Raw genomic sequence first — 17,669 nt, 5'->3', positions numbered from 1 at the left:
AGATGAGAACAGAAGATGGGGTTAAATTTAGATATGAGTGACAGGAAGAGAGGGAAAATGAAGGAGCTTATAGCTACAATGACACACATCTTGACAGAGGCTTAAGAGTGTACGAAAAGCCTGGTATTTCTTCCTATATTTTAGAACTCCATAATAGAAGAACAAGGACTAAACTTAGACCTGTCTTGGTTCCAAATGAACAACCTATTTTTTTTTTTTTAAGATTGGATAGGATCCAGATCTTGTTTAGGCCTGTTGACTCGGAGAAAGAGCCTACCTGCCAAAAAGGTAGAGTCTAGCAGCCATTGTTTACAGAGGTCTCTCTCTCTCTCTCTCTCTCTCTCTCTCTCTCTCTCTCTCACACACACACACACACACACACACACACACACACACACACACACACACACCCACACACACATCAGGGAAACCGCTGCAGACAGGGCTGAGTAGAAACTTATAAGGAAGTTTTTGGAATCCTATTTCAACCAATAGGCTGAGACCTGCCCTGTCCAATTGGAGCTGAACAGCTACATCCTTATTTGCATCTTTATTAACCTATTAGAGCAAATCCTAATGACCAATCAGGACGCACATTTCTGACCAATTAGGACAGCGCTACTTAGCTCAATCAAATTCTGAAAATTTAGATTCCTTATTTGCATAAAAATAGACCAATCAGGGATCAGGGCAAGCACTTTCTCTATATAATCACTTTCCTGTTTCCCTGGAGGGAGCACACTTTCAATTTCCGGTAAAGGCTACCTTTCCCCAGTTTGCGGACTATTTATCTGAGTAGTCTCTCCTTTACCTGTACCCCAGACTAGGGACTCATGTTGGCACTGTATTCGAGGTGGCGACCTTTTGTTGGCAAGCCCTCCTTCCAGAACCAGGGCACGGACTTCTCCATTTCTCTAGATTTTGACTCTGCCTCTTTGGAAGCCAGAACAGGGGAAACAGATTAAAAGGGGAAGGGTGAGTGAACGGAGCCCATAGGACTGAAGAATCCTGAAAAAACACCTCAAAATGGGCCCTGGTCTATTTCAAAGTTTCAGCTTGCTGAAATTCGTAATTCCAGATATTCCCAACCTGAGAATCTGCCCTGAACAGCTAATAAATTTCTACTACTCGCCTGTGACTATAACAAATGCCTATGTCCTGGAGCCTGTGGACATAATGCCGCGCACTCCGTTAAAAGTAAACCCAGCCACCCTCTGTGTCGCGAGCCTAGGAAGGCGCCCAGACTCCTTAGATCCCAGGAATCAGGTAACCACGGTCTGCTTAGGGCCTGGCGATGACGTCACGCTGCCCCTTTCTAGCATCGCGAGACTCTTTTTTTTTTTTCCCTCCCCTATCTCCCTGCGATACTAACCGCTCGCGCCCGCTGCCAGGCAGCGGCAGGGATGGCGAGCCGCGGAGCCGGGGCGGTGACAATAACAGCGGTTTCGCTATTGGATGAGGAGACCTGAGGGACGGGCCAGCTTGGTGAACAAGGAGAGACCGAGGCGGGTGGCCCCGAGAGAGCGAGGGCAATGGAGGCCAACATGCCGAAGCGGAAGGAGCCTGGCAAGTCCCTGCGCATCAAAGTCATCTCCATGGGCAACGCCGAAGTGGGAAAAGTGAGTACCTCGCCGGGAGGGGCGGGACTTCGGCACGGCAGAGCTACTACATGCCGATTGGCTGGGAGGGCGGCCACTCAGCAGCCCGGGGCCCAGCCTCCTTCCCGCCCCTGAGCAGGCCCGGTCTCCTTCTGGTGGATGTGGCTCTTCGAGGAAAACTCTACTGACCTTTTTGACCTTAAGGTTGTCCCCTCCTCCACCGACGTCGCTCTCCCTAAGAAGATGTCTTCTGTAACCCTTAACCCTTGAATGTACTCCAAAGAGAGTAAGGAGGCCTGGGTCCTACCGGCAGGCAGATCGTCTGCTTAGATACCATATCAGCGTTCTACGTGACACATCCAGGACTGAGAGGTGGAGAATAAAAGTTTAGTTACCCCAAGCAGTGCTTGGGAACCAAAGGGAATTTATGGGGTGCGTAAGAGGATTGGGGATTTGTAAAATGTTGCTCTGTAGACATGGAGCCCAGAATCTACCATATTAGTTGTAAGAGAGCGTAACTGATGCGGACGTGTTTCACAGGGGAGGTGCGATGGATGTCGAGGAGCCAGCGTTACTTTGTATGTTTTGTTTTTATTTCTGGCATTGTCACCACATCCATTCTTCAAAGAAGCCTTAGTTCCACTGCCTTTTGTCTTTGTTCTGTCTCCTGGGTATCATCTATAAGCCCTCCCGTTATATGTTGGTGAGGGATGGACAGCGAAAGTAACTGAAGGTCTTTTCCCAAATGAGGTCTAAGACTGCCTCCTCTTCACCCAAGTTGTCTCTCCTTTTGGGTGACTGAACGCTATTGGTTAAGAACCTCCGAAGGTCATCAAATTAGTGAAAGAGACAGAATTAGAACTCTGCACACTTCCACTGCAGTTCTCTTTCCATGATTGCATGCTGTCAAGATCAGCTCCAAGTGGGATTTAGATGCCAAAAGAGCTGTTAAGGAAAAGGTTTAGGCCAGCTGCTCTGCACATAGGTAATGCTCAGTAAAAGTCTTTTAGTGTCTTTCCATTTAGCATTATCCTTTACTATTTATCTCTGTGTGTAAATATATATTAACATAGCATTCAGTGAAAGTCAACATTTATCAAACAGCAGCTATGTGCCAGGCATTAAAAAGAAAAAAAAAAAAAAGCCTCTAAGTTATGTACTAAACTGGCAAAGTCAGCATGCGTCACTTTTGTAATTTTACTGTGCTTAATAGCGCAACATTAGAAATAGCCCCAAATGTCTAGTATCACCACATTTATTTAACATTATTCTCGATTTATTAGCCAATGCAATTAGATAAGGGCAAGAAATAAAATATGAAGTACTGGAAAAGAGAAGGCAAAATTATTATTATTTGTTAATGATATTATTGTTTGTCTGCAAACCCAAAGAGAATTAACTGAAAAGCTATTAGAAACGATAAGAAAATTCAATAAGGAAAAAGTAATTTGCAAAAGTTAATAGCTTTACTATATCAAATTATAATACTTTGGAACATATAATTAAAAAACTTTTAATTTACAATAAAAAACAAAATAAAGTGCCTAGGTTAAATTTAAGAAGAAATGGGTAGTACCTATATGAAGAAAAATTTCAAACTCTACAAAGGGATATAAAATTACATAGGCAAATGGAAAGATATTTCTTCTTAATTAGGATCACTCAATATTGTGTAAATGTCAATTCCTTAAAATAATTTACAAATGTAATTCAATCCCAATTAAATTACCAATGAGTTTTTTTCAGAGCATAATAAAAGGTACTAAAATATTTATGAAAAATTAAATGTGAAATAACCAAGAAAATTGTGAAAAAAGATGAGAGATTAATTCTATCAGATATTAAAACACATTTTAAAGTTACTAAGCTTTTCCTATTGATACCTGAAAGGTAATATAGAGACATCAATGGAACAGAATGGAGTTCAGAAATAAACCCAAACATATAAGGAAATTCACTTTACAACAAGTACAATAAAATTATATGAGAAAGTAGAAATCATTTAATAAGTACTATTGGAACCAACTACTTATTGTTTGGGAGTGGAGTGGATTCCTATTACATTCCTGTTTCGAAAATAAAATTTAGGTGGATAAAGATTTAAATATAACTTTAAAAATATTTTCCCTTAGTTGTAAAGGTAGTACATACTCATTTTAAAGAATTTGGAAAATATAGACAGGTATACAGATAAACAGTTTAAGTTAAAAATTAAGAAATGCCCTAGTAAATAATCCTTGGATCAAAAGACAAATCAAAGCAAATGACAAAATAACCAGGAAGCAATGGAAAGGATAGAATCTTTACCAAAACCTTCAAGACAAAATTAAAGTTGTAGTCAAAAGAGAATGAATTATTTTATTCATTTCTAAAGAAGAGAGATAAAAACTAAAGGCATTTAATGGTTGCATAATTTTGTCAATATGGTAAAAATTATGGCTTGTACACCTTAAAAGTGTAAATTTTATGGTATAGTATATCTCAATTAAAAATACTACTTAAGATATCAAGTATTAAGTAACTAAATACTTAAGACATAAAAAGGACACAAAATAAACCAAAAAAATTTTTTTCTGGAAAGATTAATGAAAAGCAAAGTGTCTAAAATTCTGTTTAAAAAAATAGACAAAGCAAAAAATTACGAGATTTGTACTGAAAAGGAGAATAATCACATACCAGAAGAAATTAAAAGATTAATTAGCAAATACTATCTACAGTTCTATAGTTACACATTTGAAAATGTCAAGGAAAGGGAATATTTTCAGCAAAATATAAATTACCAAAATCGACTCAAAAAGAAGTAGAAAATCCAATCGACCAGTTACCGCAGAAGGAATTACAATAGTAATTAAGAGTATATGGCCATGCCACACTGAACATGCCTAATCTCATCTCATCTCAGAAGCTAAGCAGGATGGGGCCTGGTTAGTACTTGGATGGGAGAACACCTAAGAATACCAGGTGCTGTAGGCTTTAAAAAAAAAATAAAGAGGCTTAACCATCTAAAGACATATTAGGATCAGATGGCTTCATGAGTAAGATTTATTTAAACTAAATAACACGTACTTTCAGTTACTTAAGTTATTCCAAGATAAAGAAAAATATGAACAGGACATCGATTTATTATATATGAAGTCATGGTAACTCAAATAGTGAAGCTTGATATAGTATCAAAAAAGAAGTATATACCAATTTCACATGTACATAGAGATGCATAATTTCTAAATAGCAACAGATACAATTCAGCAATATATGAAAAATAATTAACTATTAGAAAATATGGTTTATCACATGCATGCAAACATGGTTCAATATCAAGATGTTAATCAACTTGTTATAATTTGTAGTATCAACTGATTACGGGAGTAAATATTTTCAATATTATAACACATTTGATAAAATCAAGTAGTCAATTCTAATAAACAATTTAAGATCAGGATAAAAGGAAACTACTTAAATATGATACAACAGTATTTATTACCTACCAACAGCAAACATACCAAATGGTAAAGTGCTAAGGCCATTTCCATTAAAATTAGGTACAAGAAAGAATACTTACTATTTTCCTTTATTATTCAGCATTGTTTTAGAAGTTCTAGAGATGCGGTGATGAAAAGGGGCTTCCCAAGGGCTTAATCTCCTTTGTAGGCAACGCTGAAGTTTCTCTGTGGTCTTGGTCTATATGCAGTTCAGCTCTCTGCCTTGGCAGTCTACCTGCTCCCAAAGACCCAGCCCAGTTCTCTGGCTCCTCTAGGATCTGAAGTTTCCTAATGAGGTTATCACTGAATCTTTATGTCAACCAACTTGGAAGCTTGCCCTAATTCTAGATATCTAGTTATATTAAATAAGTATTTTGTTGTTAAATTAGTTGAGTTGGGTTTCTCTTACTTAGGGTCAAAAGTACCCTCATCATACAGTATTGTAGTATGTACTTCTCTGGAGTTTGCCTTTCTCTCCTAACAGTAGATAATGTTAATTCCGCCAAGCTATCTGACATAGCTCTATTCACTCTTCTTCGTAGTTGCACAATAGTCCATGATATGTATGTATTCTCTCTACTGATGAGAATTCATTGGGTTTCCAGCTTTTTTTCTTTATTACAAACAATATTGTAATAAATACCCTTGTATGTGCACACGCGTGTGCGTATGTACACGTACAGACATACTTTGTTTTATGGCACTTCACAGATATTGCGTTTTTTACAAATTGAAGGTAAGACCATCAGCAAAAAGATGGTCGGCATTTTTTAGCAATAAAAAATTTTAAGGTATGTACATTGCTGTTTTTTTAAGACAAAATACTATTGCACACTTAACAGACTACAGTATAAATATAAATGTAACTTTTATATGCACTGGGTAACCAAAAAAATTCATGCGACTTGCTTTATTGCAGTGGTCCAGAACCGAATCTGCAGTATCTCTGATGTATGCCTATATGTATATCCTTAAATAGTGGTACTATAATTTCTATGGACTAGATAGATTCCCAGGGATAACACTGCTGATTCGAAGAGCACATTCTTAAATTTTAGTAGCTATTGCCAGTTGCTCTTTAAAAAAGTATATTTCTAACAGCAGTATGCAAGTACCCTTTTCTCAAAATCTCTACCAACACAGGTGTTGTCATTCTTTTAATTACTACCAATCTGGTTAATAAGAAATAATTTCATTATTACTTTAATTTGCATTTCACTGACTACAGATGAGGTTGAACATCTTTTCATATGCTTACTGGATTTTGGATGTGCTAATATGTATGTTGCCCAATTTATACTCCATACCTATTTTTCTATTGGTTGATGTGTCTTATCAATTTTTATGGTTTAGAGACATTAGAGATATTAACTTTTTACCAGTCATTCAGTTACAAATATTTGCCCAAATATGTTTTGTCTTTTAATATTTTTATAGATATTTTGTCTTAAAATTTGTTTTATTATTATTTATTTATATACAGTTATGTCTGTCATTTCTTTTATGTTTTCTGGCTTTTCCTTTCTTGATTGATTGAAAGGAGTCCCTGAGGTTATATGCGTATTGCGCATATTCTTGTGAAATTTTTATTTTATTTTTAGATGCTTAAATCCTAAATTCATCTGTAATTTTTTTTAGTATGTGTGCTGCTAAAGTGAGCACTGTGGTTTATTTTTTATATAGGGAGGTTATGGGCCTTAATTTTTTCCAGGCGGGTATTTAATTGTGCCATTAGCATTTTACCAAATAAATTATTCTTTTCTCATTGATTTAAATATCACCTTTCTCACTTTTTAAATTTCCTTACATAATGGGATCTATTCTGGGATCTCTGTTCCATTCTGCTGACTTGTCTGTCTACTTTTATGCCAGTATAATGATGTCTTAATTAGTTTCAGATTCTATTTTAATATCTGTCAAGGCAAATTTCCTCCTCTTTCTACTGCCCTGCTCCATTATTCTTTTAACCGCTTTGATTAGTTCTTCTCAGAAAATTCTTTCATATGAATTTTAGGATAATTCTGTTTTTTTTTTTTGTTGTTGTTGTTCTTTAAAGACTCAAACCTGTTAATAGTGTAATTGGAATTTCATTAAAAGAGAAGTGCCTAAAAATTATTTAAGAAAAATAATGAAAGCAAAAATATTCTATTCTATGTTATTTAAGTAGCTTGTGAGATGCTAAGGACCAAGAACCCTGTCTCTTTGTGTTACAGGAAGTGGTTATTAACACTACTATTTAAATGTGTATATCTTTAAACACTTAGGACTAGTGTTTAAATAGCTTACTAGGGTTAAAGGACTTCCAGGCCCCTTACTCCCATGAATAATTTAGAAGAAGGCTATATTTTTATAGGATATTGTGAGAGAAAACATTTGTGAAGTGTTTTCAAGCTACAAAGTTCTTTAAAAGTATAGTCTTAGTAGTCACTTCAAAGAAGTTTCTTCCTTTAGTTCACAATGAGCTTATTAAGTACTTTTCATAGTAACTGTCCTATTTCATTTAGATTGAAGTTCATCAAAAAAGAATTTGAGTGGAATAAACTCTGTTACCAGCACTTCAAGTAAATTATAAGTTTCATGAGTGCTTTTTTTTTTTTATTGGCACTGAGCTAATTGCTGCAAAAGACATAAAGAAGTAAAGTACTGGTACTTGCCCTCAAGTAATTTACAAGTAACAATGAGATAAATATACACATGTGAAAAGGTAATTAATACAAAGCAGTGTATGACCAATGGCAAAGATACAGTCTGTGTATACATGATGGTATCTATGAAAAGTGCTAGAGAAATTTGTATGTAGACAATATCTCTTACAAATCTCAGAGCCTGAGCTGGGCCTTAATACTTAATGGGTAAGTAAGATTTGGAAAGAAGGGAGAAAAAAGCTTATTTCAAGTAGAGGGAAAAGTAATGATAAGTCAGGAAGCCAGGTCCTGGGAGTTTTGCAGAAATGGAGAGTTTATATGGAAGTGTTTAGACAGAGAAGACAGTTTAGGGCCAGATTATGGAGTATCTTGAATAACAGACAACAGATTTTAGATTTTGAATTCTTGGCAATGGGAAGCCACCGAAGATTTTCGAGTTGAAATAATGGTAGTGGTGTTCAGTATTGACTGAATTGGGGAGGAAAAAGAGGCAGAAAGTTCTGTAAAGAATTTCCTACTGTTGTCTAGGAGTAGATGATAATCTAAACCAAAGCGATGTCAATGGGAAGTGGAATGAAGAAGACGATGGGAGAAACATTCAAAAGACGATTTAGAAAGGCTCAGAATGCTCGGAAACAAGCACTGCGGCATCTGGCTGCAGGATTAGCCCATCTATCCTCTACAGCATTCTGGCCAATTTAAGGGCCAAGTGCTTCCAAATGCTGGACCCTGAGGCCAATTATCTGCACCTGGATGTAATGGGCAGCCATTTTGTTCCCAGCATTACCTTTGGTCCCCTATGGGAGAAAGCCTCCAAAAGCAGCAAGACCAGGACCCTTTCTTTGATATGTACATTTTGGTGTTGAGGCTGCAACAGTAGGTAAAGCCAATGGCCATAGCAGGCGCCATTCAGTATACCTTTCATCTCCACGCTACTGAGACCCCAGGGGCTTTGATTAAAGACGTTCAGGAGAATGGGATGAAGTTTGGCCTTGCCATCCAACCAGGAACTACAGTTCAGTCTTTGGCACCGTGGGCTCATCAGATAGATATGGCCTTGGTTATGGGACCTGGGCTTGGAGGGCAGAAACTCATGGAAGATATGATGCCAAATGTTCGCTGGCTGAGGACCGAGTTCCCATCTCTGGACATAGAGGTCGATGGTGGAGTAAGTCCTGAAATTGTCCATAAATGCGCAGAGGCAGGAGTAGCATGATTGTGTCTCACGGTGCCACTACGAGGAGTGAAGACCCTAGATCTGTGGTCAACCTGTCAAGAAATATTTTCTGAGAGGCTGCTCAGAAATGCTCCCTTGACCAGTAAAAGCACAAGGAGTCCTATGTTTCTGCTCATGAAATCTTTTTACTGGAAAACGAGAATATTGACTACCAAATCCTACCACAATTGAGGGAGTACCACTTTTCTAAGCAACTTGTCATTTCAGTGACTAACATCTGTTGTGCAGAATGTTCTAAGAGGTTAGAAATTGGTGTGTATTACTACTTTTTTAGTGATGGAATTTAAAGATTAGTGTGGTAAAATACCATTTCTACTGGGAGACTTGATTTTTATGAGTAAAAAATATGGCTGTATTAAGATTTTAAACAGAAATGTGTTTAAATGTCTTAATCCCTACTATGAAAAAAGTGTTGTCTCTCCATCTCAAAAGGATGTCCTTATGCTTTTCTGTTTGATGTCATTTTTGATTTGCACATGTGCGTGATAATATGATGAACTTATGCGAAATCTCAGTTTGAATCTGGCTGGGATGGCATAGCATATTCAACTTGCTCCTAATACATCCCTTTATTACTTTGTACCTTATATTCGATATATGAAAAACTATAAAAACGATGTATGAAGTCCAGGGATTTTATGAGGATGTCTTCTTTGCTGCAGGGGCAGGTTATTCAGTGATTCCTCCTACCTCACCTTTTTCTTAATCACACCCCACCATTCTTAAGGACATGAAATAATATTGTGGTCGCTCTGAGAATAAAGAGAAGAAAAGCTTCTACTTGGAGGTAAAATTAAGACCTTAGCAAATCAAATCAATGAAACTCTTCAAGCTTATATTAACTGATTTATACACTGAATATAATTATAACTGTGTAGACTGAGGATTAAAAGAGAGACAATTATATATGTAAAGCTTCCATTGCTATTCCTAGAATTGTAGGGTAGTAGAAATGAGGATGCTCAGTACAAAGTAGCTATCGTTATAAAGTTTATGTTTTGTAAGTAATAAAGTATTTTGATATAATCTCATTAAATCTGCGAATCACTCCTATCAGTGGTATGACAGGTACTTTTGTCCTTTTTAAAAAATGAAGATACTAAAGCTCAGCAACAGGCTGATAGCACAGAAAGGATTTGGGAGGGCGCTGGATTTCTGGTCTGTATTCTTTACAAATGGAGGCCTTGGGAGGGGGGTTAGGCAAAGGAAGCTTCTCTACTTAACATTGTCTTAATTACAGTCTCACTTTATCTTGTAGCAGAACTAGGTGGCTGAGATTATTCTGGAACTATAATCCTTGGATTTTATTAATCCAAGAAAGACCAGGTAGGCTGAGATGATAAGGTACAGAGTTAATCCATAAGTTAAATATCTATAATTGTGTCCCAAATTATACTTCGACAACAAATATGTGTCTGCCACTTCATTATTGTAAATACTCTTGCTGTGTAGTACATATAGCAAGAAATAAGACCAGTGTCATTAAACCTTATTAGACTACCATGAATTTTAGGAAATTAGATTTGAACAATAAGAACATTAACACTTAAGCATGGAATAGGGCTTGCTCGTTTTTTTTTCTATGTTACAGGGTAAAAATTTGTTCCTTAATGTCTGTATTTATTTTGGCTTAGGAAAGTTTCGTTCCATAAATAGGTGGTGGTTAATCAAATTAGACAACATAAGGCATATAGAAATAACCTTAATTAAATAACTTACAAAGTAGATTATAACCTCAGACATGACAGAAAGATTTGAGTTTATTTGCCTGGACAACTTGGGTTTGACTGGCTTTTGTTTTCTTTTTTAAAAAATTAATGTACAGTAGAATTATAAGCAAAAATTTGTTAGTATTTAATTTGATTTTTTTTCTTCTTTAAAGGGACTAGCATAATTTCTAATCCCTAATGAAACCTAGTGTAACTCTTAGGCTAGGCCAGATGGCCAGAATTGTCAGTTATATGGGTGCTACAATTTGAATAACCTTTTTACATGAGAAAAAGTGATTCATATAAATTGTCTTCAATTTATATATAGAAAAAAAAATGATACAATAGCTTCAAAAGGAATGTTCCTTAATGTACACTCTAGTATTCAATATTGAAGCATCATCCTTTGAAAGTTTTAATTCTCATTCTAGGATGCGATAAGAATCAATGCTTATTTGAATAGAATAAGCTATGGTAAGAAATAACCAAATTAACTGGAAACAGAACAATATTTTTTATATTGACAGGACTTTCCTGTCACTCCTTTTGAGTTCGTGTCTTCTCTTCAAGAGATACATAAAATAAAGTAGATAAAAACTCAAGTTGAGTTTCAAAAGTTGTGATAGCTTGAAAAAACATCAATATTTAACTCTGTTTGTCTTATTCTGTTAGAAGTGCATAGAAAATAACCTATGTTTAGTCCAACGGATATCAGTGATTTCAAATAAAGGGATATTGTATTAAAAAGAAAGGCTCAGAATCAAAAATAGCTTTAATATTTTGGTCCTCCGTGATTGGGAAAATGGTGGTATTGATAGAAGTAGGATGTCAGCAGGATGAGCTGTTTTCATGTATAGGGTTAGTTCGTTTTTGGACTTGTTGAATTTGAGGTAAGAGCAAGACATCTGAGTAGAAACAAGTAGATATTTTCAGTGTGGATCTGGTCTTGGGAGGGAGGTCAAGGCTAGACATAGATACTTTGGTGATATTGTTGAAAGTATAACAGAAGAGGTCTTCAAATAAAAGAGCATAACGATTGAGAACTAAATTGAAAACGTACCCATATTTGATATTAAGGAAAGATTTTTAAAAATATTTTTCTTCAAATTTTTGCTTTTAGCATTTGTTTATTATTTTGTTTCGACTTAAAAATGCTTTCTCTCTCAAAGTGATTGAAGAAACCACAATGAAGAAATGTGCTTAGGCGTATATATTCCCAGAGTATATTTACTAAAAGCATGTATTTTCACCTTTTTAGAGCTGTATTATAAAGCGATACTGTGAGAAAAGATTTGTGTCCAAATACCTTGCAACAATTGGAATCGACTATGGAGTCACAAAGTAAGTATATTATTTCTTTAGACTTGTAAATTACGTAGTAGTTCAGAACACTTCCAGAATTATCTATCTTGAAACAGAGATTCTGAAGATAAATTGGGAAAGAATAGTAATAAGAGATCCTTACAGATATGTAGAGATCATGTCATTCGTTCATCACTGAGCCTGTTCTTTTCACCAGGCCTTGTGTTTGGTCAGCAACGATGAGCATGTCAACACAAAGCCTAAGTGGCAGGTGTCGCTTTTCAGGAAATGTTTCTATAGAAGGAGGTCCTAATAGCAGATGTGTGTTAGAACATTTTGAAATATGCTCTCTAAAAAGTTTAAATATTACATGGAAAATTTTCTATCAGAGGACTTTATTAGTTTATGATATTTATAGCCTATTGGATTCTAGCAGAAATGACCTTGGAAGAGTGAAATTGAATATAATTGGGGATTTATTTGGAGATAAATCAAGGATGGGTCAAGCTTGGGCAGATAGGGTTACATTACAGGAAATAATACTGCCAAAGAGTAGAACAGAGGTAGACAGCACACTCCCTACAGGTGAATCTCAGGTGCTCACTCTTCTGGCCCGGTCTGCCCCTCCCTTTCTCTCTCGTTACATTCCTTTACACACTTTACTCTCCATCCACATTGAACTGCCGTCATACTTTCCTGTCTCTGTGCCCATTATTCATTCTGTCCACCTGACATGGCCTTTTCCCTCATCTCTTCATCCATCAGTCTCTTCAAGCTGTAAAATCCTGCTGTCCCATAAGGCCTTCTGAACACTTCCTTTATCAGTCAGGACCCTTTGGTTGCAAATGAAAGATACATCGAAATTCCCTGCTATTTGTAGTACTTATCATAAATTGCCTCATTATTTTTTTTTATTATTTGTATATATTTAATGTCTCTTGCTAGATTATAAGCTCCATGAAGAAGGGCCTATTGATGTAAATTATTTCAAGTGTCTGGCATGGTGTGCATACGTAGTAGATACTCAATAAATACTTATTGTTAGGTAAGATAAATATATCTAAAAAGGAAGTCTGCAGGATTAGAATATGAGAGCAACATGCAAGAAGGTTGGCAGTAGTGGTGGGGTGTATCTATACCTCAGGTCACACGATGTCATCAGTGATACGGTAGAATATTCTTAAGGCAGTTTTGTTTTGAATCATATAAATAGCTAATTTATTCATCTAAGAAATGAGAATCATCATATTATGCCACGGAACTGTGGTTTGTTTTTTCAACAGACTATTCTGTTTTTGGCTGAAAGTTTTTTGGAAAAGATAGTTGAGTCTGGAGGATATAACCGACAGAAACCCAACTCAAACCGATTCAAGCGAAAAAAAAAAGTAGGGACATTAATCAGTTCACATAATGCAATTACAAAGATGTAGCTGAGCCTCAGAGACAGCTTGAGCCAGAGACAGAATATAGCCAGATCATTTACTCCATCTCTCTACCTTTTGGCTTTCTCTACACAGCTGCCAGCAGCTCTCAGGCTCACACTGTAAATTTCACTTCCAGAGAGGGACCACAATTAGTATTTGAAGTTTAAAAATCCCAGAGAAGGTTTCGGTGGTCAGGTGGAGACAGGCACCTTTCTCCAACTCAGTGAGCTGTGGCCAGCAGAGTGGAATCACTAACAAGATGGCAGAGCCCATTTGAACCACAACTGGGAGGAGAAAGAGAGGGTCCTCCTTTGCCCCGTCAAAACAATAGCCGCCCATTCCATCCTTCTGTTTTCAATATGGCGAAGCTCAAATTTCAGTACACTTAAAAATTACTTGTAGTTTGTCCAAATGCAGATTCCTAGGACCCACCCCCTTTGATTCTGACTCGCTGGTCTGAGATGGGGCACCGGAATCTGCATTGCTAACAGTCCCCCTCCCCGTTAAGCAGGTGGTCTTCAGGCTGCAGCTCAGGAAAGCACTGCCTCGAGGAGATGAATTGTCATTTTTCTTGATGTAATTTTCTCTGGCTTCTGAATTAAATGGACCCCTTTTTGAGTTTCAGTGTGCGAGCACATTTGTGTTACTTCCTGATTTCATAGTCTTCAGTTCCATCCCTTAGACGCTATCTCTTTAAGGTAAAATTTTCTAATATAAATTATTATGTGAGATCTTCTCCAGATGCTCTCAAACTCTGTTGTTATTTTGTTTTGTGTTGCTGTTTCTCACAGTGGATCCTGCTTCCACAAATGTGCATCTTAGACATGATGAAATATGGTAGAGAATTTAGCAGTGAGGAAATTATGATAAGAGTATTAGTGGTGGTTAGTCTGATTTAAATATACAAGTACTATAAAACAACTGTGGGAATTATGGTTTCAGAACCGAAAGTGGATGTTATAAATTTGATTAGAGAATAGCAATAATAAAGAAACCAGAAGATAGCGTAGGGACAATGAGAGCGGGTGCCGATGTCCTCATCTTCCACAGGGGGAGTCGTATCGATGCTGTCTAAAACTGAAATACGTTACTTAAAAAAAAAAAGACTAGTTAATTTATTGTTAATAATCTCTGTTCTTTAACCTTAGAGGAATGTTTTAGGAAATGACATTTCTGTAGTAAGGACACTTATATCCAAAGCTCAATAATTCCTTCCAGTTCATTTCAGTGCCTTCTTTGTTGTTAAATTCCATAAAATGTAAATTTTATGCTTTTATGCTTTTATTTTAAAATAAAAGAATAATCTCATTTTTATGGAAATACTTGTTTATTAGTCTTAATCTATGCATAGAAGAACGTCTACAGTGATGTTCATCTATATTAATGAAAATTTTTCTGGGTGATAGGATTTGGGATACCTTTTAAACTTTCATCTGTGTATTTTTCTTTAATGTTTGAATTATTTATAAGGTTTTATTCATTCATTTTTCAGTAGTGATTTTTTCATTAAAAAAAGACTAGAAACAAATATGCTATGGTGTTAACAGCAGTTAATTCTAATATCAATGGTTATTTTTTTTTTTATTTTCAAATTTCTGAAAACAAATTGACTAATGCTAATGCTCAAGTGAAGATCACAAGAAAATTAGCAGATGTTGTTAATAATGTACATCTTTGTTGTTGTTCTACATGATAACCAAGCATAACTAGTAATAATTAAGATGTCTTACTAAGGGAAATAAAACATTGTTTTCCTTCATCTCACTCCTATTTGTCTCAAATCAGTTTTTCTTAGTACCATAGTAATAGCCACCATTTGTTCATTAAGGGGTGGAGACTGAACGTGTTGAGGTAAATTGAAGGTAAATAAATGTGCTTATTCCAAGTGGATTCAGTGTTGTTGAGGAGGCAGGATTCTCTGCCAAGTTTCTGGCTTCTGTTGTAAAGATTATCTGGAATCAAGAAGTGGCACTAAGAAGCCTCTTTTAAATTTCATACACATACCCTTTCGATATTTATAAGTGACATAAATGATATTAATGTGAATACAGAAACCATGACCTTTGGGATTTTTTTCCTTTCAAACACTTCAGGGTACAAGTCAGAGAAAGAGAAATCAAAGTTAACATCTTTGATATGGCTGGACATCCCTTCTTCTATGAGGTAAGAAAGCCTTTTTTGAGAAAACCTATATCCAGTATTGGCAGTCGTTTAGGGAAAGACCCTGAATTATCTGAAACAACCAATATTCAAATCATATATAAAAATAAGCAAATGTATTTTTGGTTATTGTACTTTTCAGTAATTTATTTTTCTAAAATTTCTACTCAGCCTTAGCTTGAATGGGTAGGGGTGGAAAGACAGAGTTTTTTTGAGTTGCCTGGCCAGAGTAGAGTGGTTTTTGTCTCGTGAGGCTGCCCCTCTCCTGGTCCTTTGTCTAAAGAGAATAAGCTGCTGTTTGGCTTTTACTTGTCTGCACACATGGGCATTTCCAAGTTGTACTTACTCAGCTCCAAGTCTTGGACATATGAGGTAAAAGAAAGCCCAGGAAACTTACCTGGTGTCTGTCGTTCCTCAGGTTCTGAGGTTCCTAGCTCGTCTACCTTCTCTCCACCTTCCAGAGTCATCTTATGTGTGTTTTATTTATAATGTGCAGAATTTTACTTGTACTTAGCAGGAAGAATAGGGAAAGTACATCGGTTTCATCTTCCCAGAGGAAACATGGCTTCCAACGGCTGTGTAATCTTCCATCTTGTGAATATACCCAAATATTTAGGTAAAATAAATTTCTTTTAAATGTGAAGTCTTACAGTGAGTTAAATGAACTTCACAAGTATAGAATATTGTTGGTGAAAAAAGCATGGAAGTTCTAGGTGACCACAAGTTTGACATATATTCTAACTATCAGAAATGCTAACATAAATCTTAGATTATGCCAAATCATGTAAATAGAGAGTTAGAAGATGCCTGAGAATTAATGTGTTCTAGACCCCTGCCTATTTTAGGATTTCTTTCTGCAGCGTTCTTGACTGATGGCCATCATTCATTCACCAGATGCCAGTATGCCAGTTTCTATACTGGACACTTGAAATACAGAGATCCTGTTCTCAGGGACATAAATATGTCAGAGAAGACACACGTTAAACAAATGACAGAATCCTTGGGAGTACTTAAAACCCACACCTAGCTCATCTGAGAGGTCAGGAAGTACTGTTAAAGGAAGCAACATTTAAACCGAGTGTTGATGGATAAGCAAGAGTTATGTAGGTTTGTGGGAATCGGGACAATATAATGCACAGGACAGTTTTGAGTAGTGCAGACTGTAAGTGTTTGGAGAATGTGACTATCTTCAATGATGGGGTCTCACTGCTCCACAAGTCAGTACTTTACAGAGTTAAAAACTCTAGATTAACAACTTCTCCCTTATGAAGGCTGCCTTCCTGTGACTTTTGCCACTGATTTCGCTTTGTTTTTGATGCAACAGAGACGGAATCTGTTCTTCTACAAGAGAGCTTCCTAATATTTGTTAATCTGCTCCTTTCCATTTTTTATCCCTGCCACAGCTAGACTATCAGCATCCACTGTGGATGAGCTCTAGTCAGGTGAGGGGGAGCTGAGAACTGAACACGACTTTTCAGAGATTGTCTAACTAGTGAAAAACACTGGGTGTTCTGTTACTTTCCGTCATTAGACACTAGACTCTTACTAATGCAACCTGAAATTGCAATAGATTTTTTTTTTCCCAGCAGCTCATAAAAAATAGAAGTATAATTAATGGAAGCTCCTTGAAATCATTACTTCTGAAGTACCTTTTTTCTGAAATAGCCTTGAAATAGCCTTGATCTCTCCTTTTTTTTTTTTGTCAAATATTTGCTATCTGTAACTAAACCTTCCTTTTGACAAGACCAGAGCCATTGTCATCTTTCTAAGCTCCCAAGTTGACCAAGTGTATCCCTTTGCTCAGCGCAGACCTCGTGAAGCACACACAGCCATTCTCACGATCCCTGGCCTCCTCAAATTCTTGTTGCCTGCCCTGCATCGAAACTTCCACTGTCACCACTCCTCTTGACAGCTTTATTCAAAGGACCTGCTGAGAAAAGATAGTCTGCTTAGTCTATGAGACAGCAGTCTCAGAGGGAAGTGTCAAAGAGAGGACTGCGGAGGGAGTGGCGGAGCCCGTCCCTTTCCACCAGTCTCTCTCCTAACTGGTGCACATCTGGGGTTTGTTGGTATGTGTTAGAGGGTCTGTAGAAACTCTCTGAGGCCTGAATGATA

General features: G+C 36.7%; 1 protein-coding gene and 2 pseudogenes across 3 annotated transcripts in view; all 3 read left to right on the top strand.

Moving 5' to 3' along the window:
* The first annotated feature begins 1,355 nt into the window (after nucleotides 1–1,355).
* The window catches only part of DNAJC27 (DnaJ heat shock protein family (Hsp40) member C27), a 39,974-nt gene continuing 23,660 nt past the window's right edge, over nucleotides 1,356–17,669 (top strand). For 2 of the 3 annotated variants that reach the window (XR_001594089.2, XR_004952057.1), the window contains exons 1-3: nucleotides 1,356–1,619; nucleotides 11,927–12,009; nucleotides 15,488–15,557. Coding sequence is in view for 1 of the 3 variants with exons in the window: in XM_016121757.2 (XP_015977243.1) it covers nucleotides 1,533–1,619; nucleotides 11,927–12,009; nucleotides 15,488–15,557 (240 nt within the window). In the remaining 2 variants the exon portion in view is untranslated. The remainder of the gene's footprint in view (nucleotides 1,620–11,926; nucleotides 12,010–15,487; nucleotides 15,558–17,669) is intronic. The other variant, XM_016121757.2, reaches the window with a different exon arrangement.
* LOC118605720 lies at nucleotides 4,453–4,571 on the top strand (annotated as a pseudogene).
* Nucleotides 6,596–10,766, top strand: LOC107498529 (annotated as a pseudogene).

This window comes from Rousettus aegyptiacus, unplaced genomic scaffold (genome assembly GCF_014176215.1).
Source record: "Rousettus aegyptiacus isolate mRouAeg1 unplaced genomic scaffold, mRouAeg1.p scaffold_m13_p_7, whole genome shotgun sequence".
Taxonomy (NCBI): domain Eukaryota; kingdom Metazoa; phylum Chordata; class Mammalia; order Chiroptera; family Pteropodidae; genus Rousettus; species Rousettus aegyptiacus.
The sequence above is the reverse complement of the archived record's forward strand: the minus strand, read 5'-3'. Positions and strand labels throughout refer to the sequence as shown.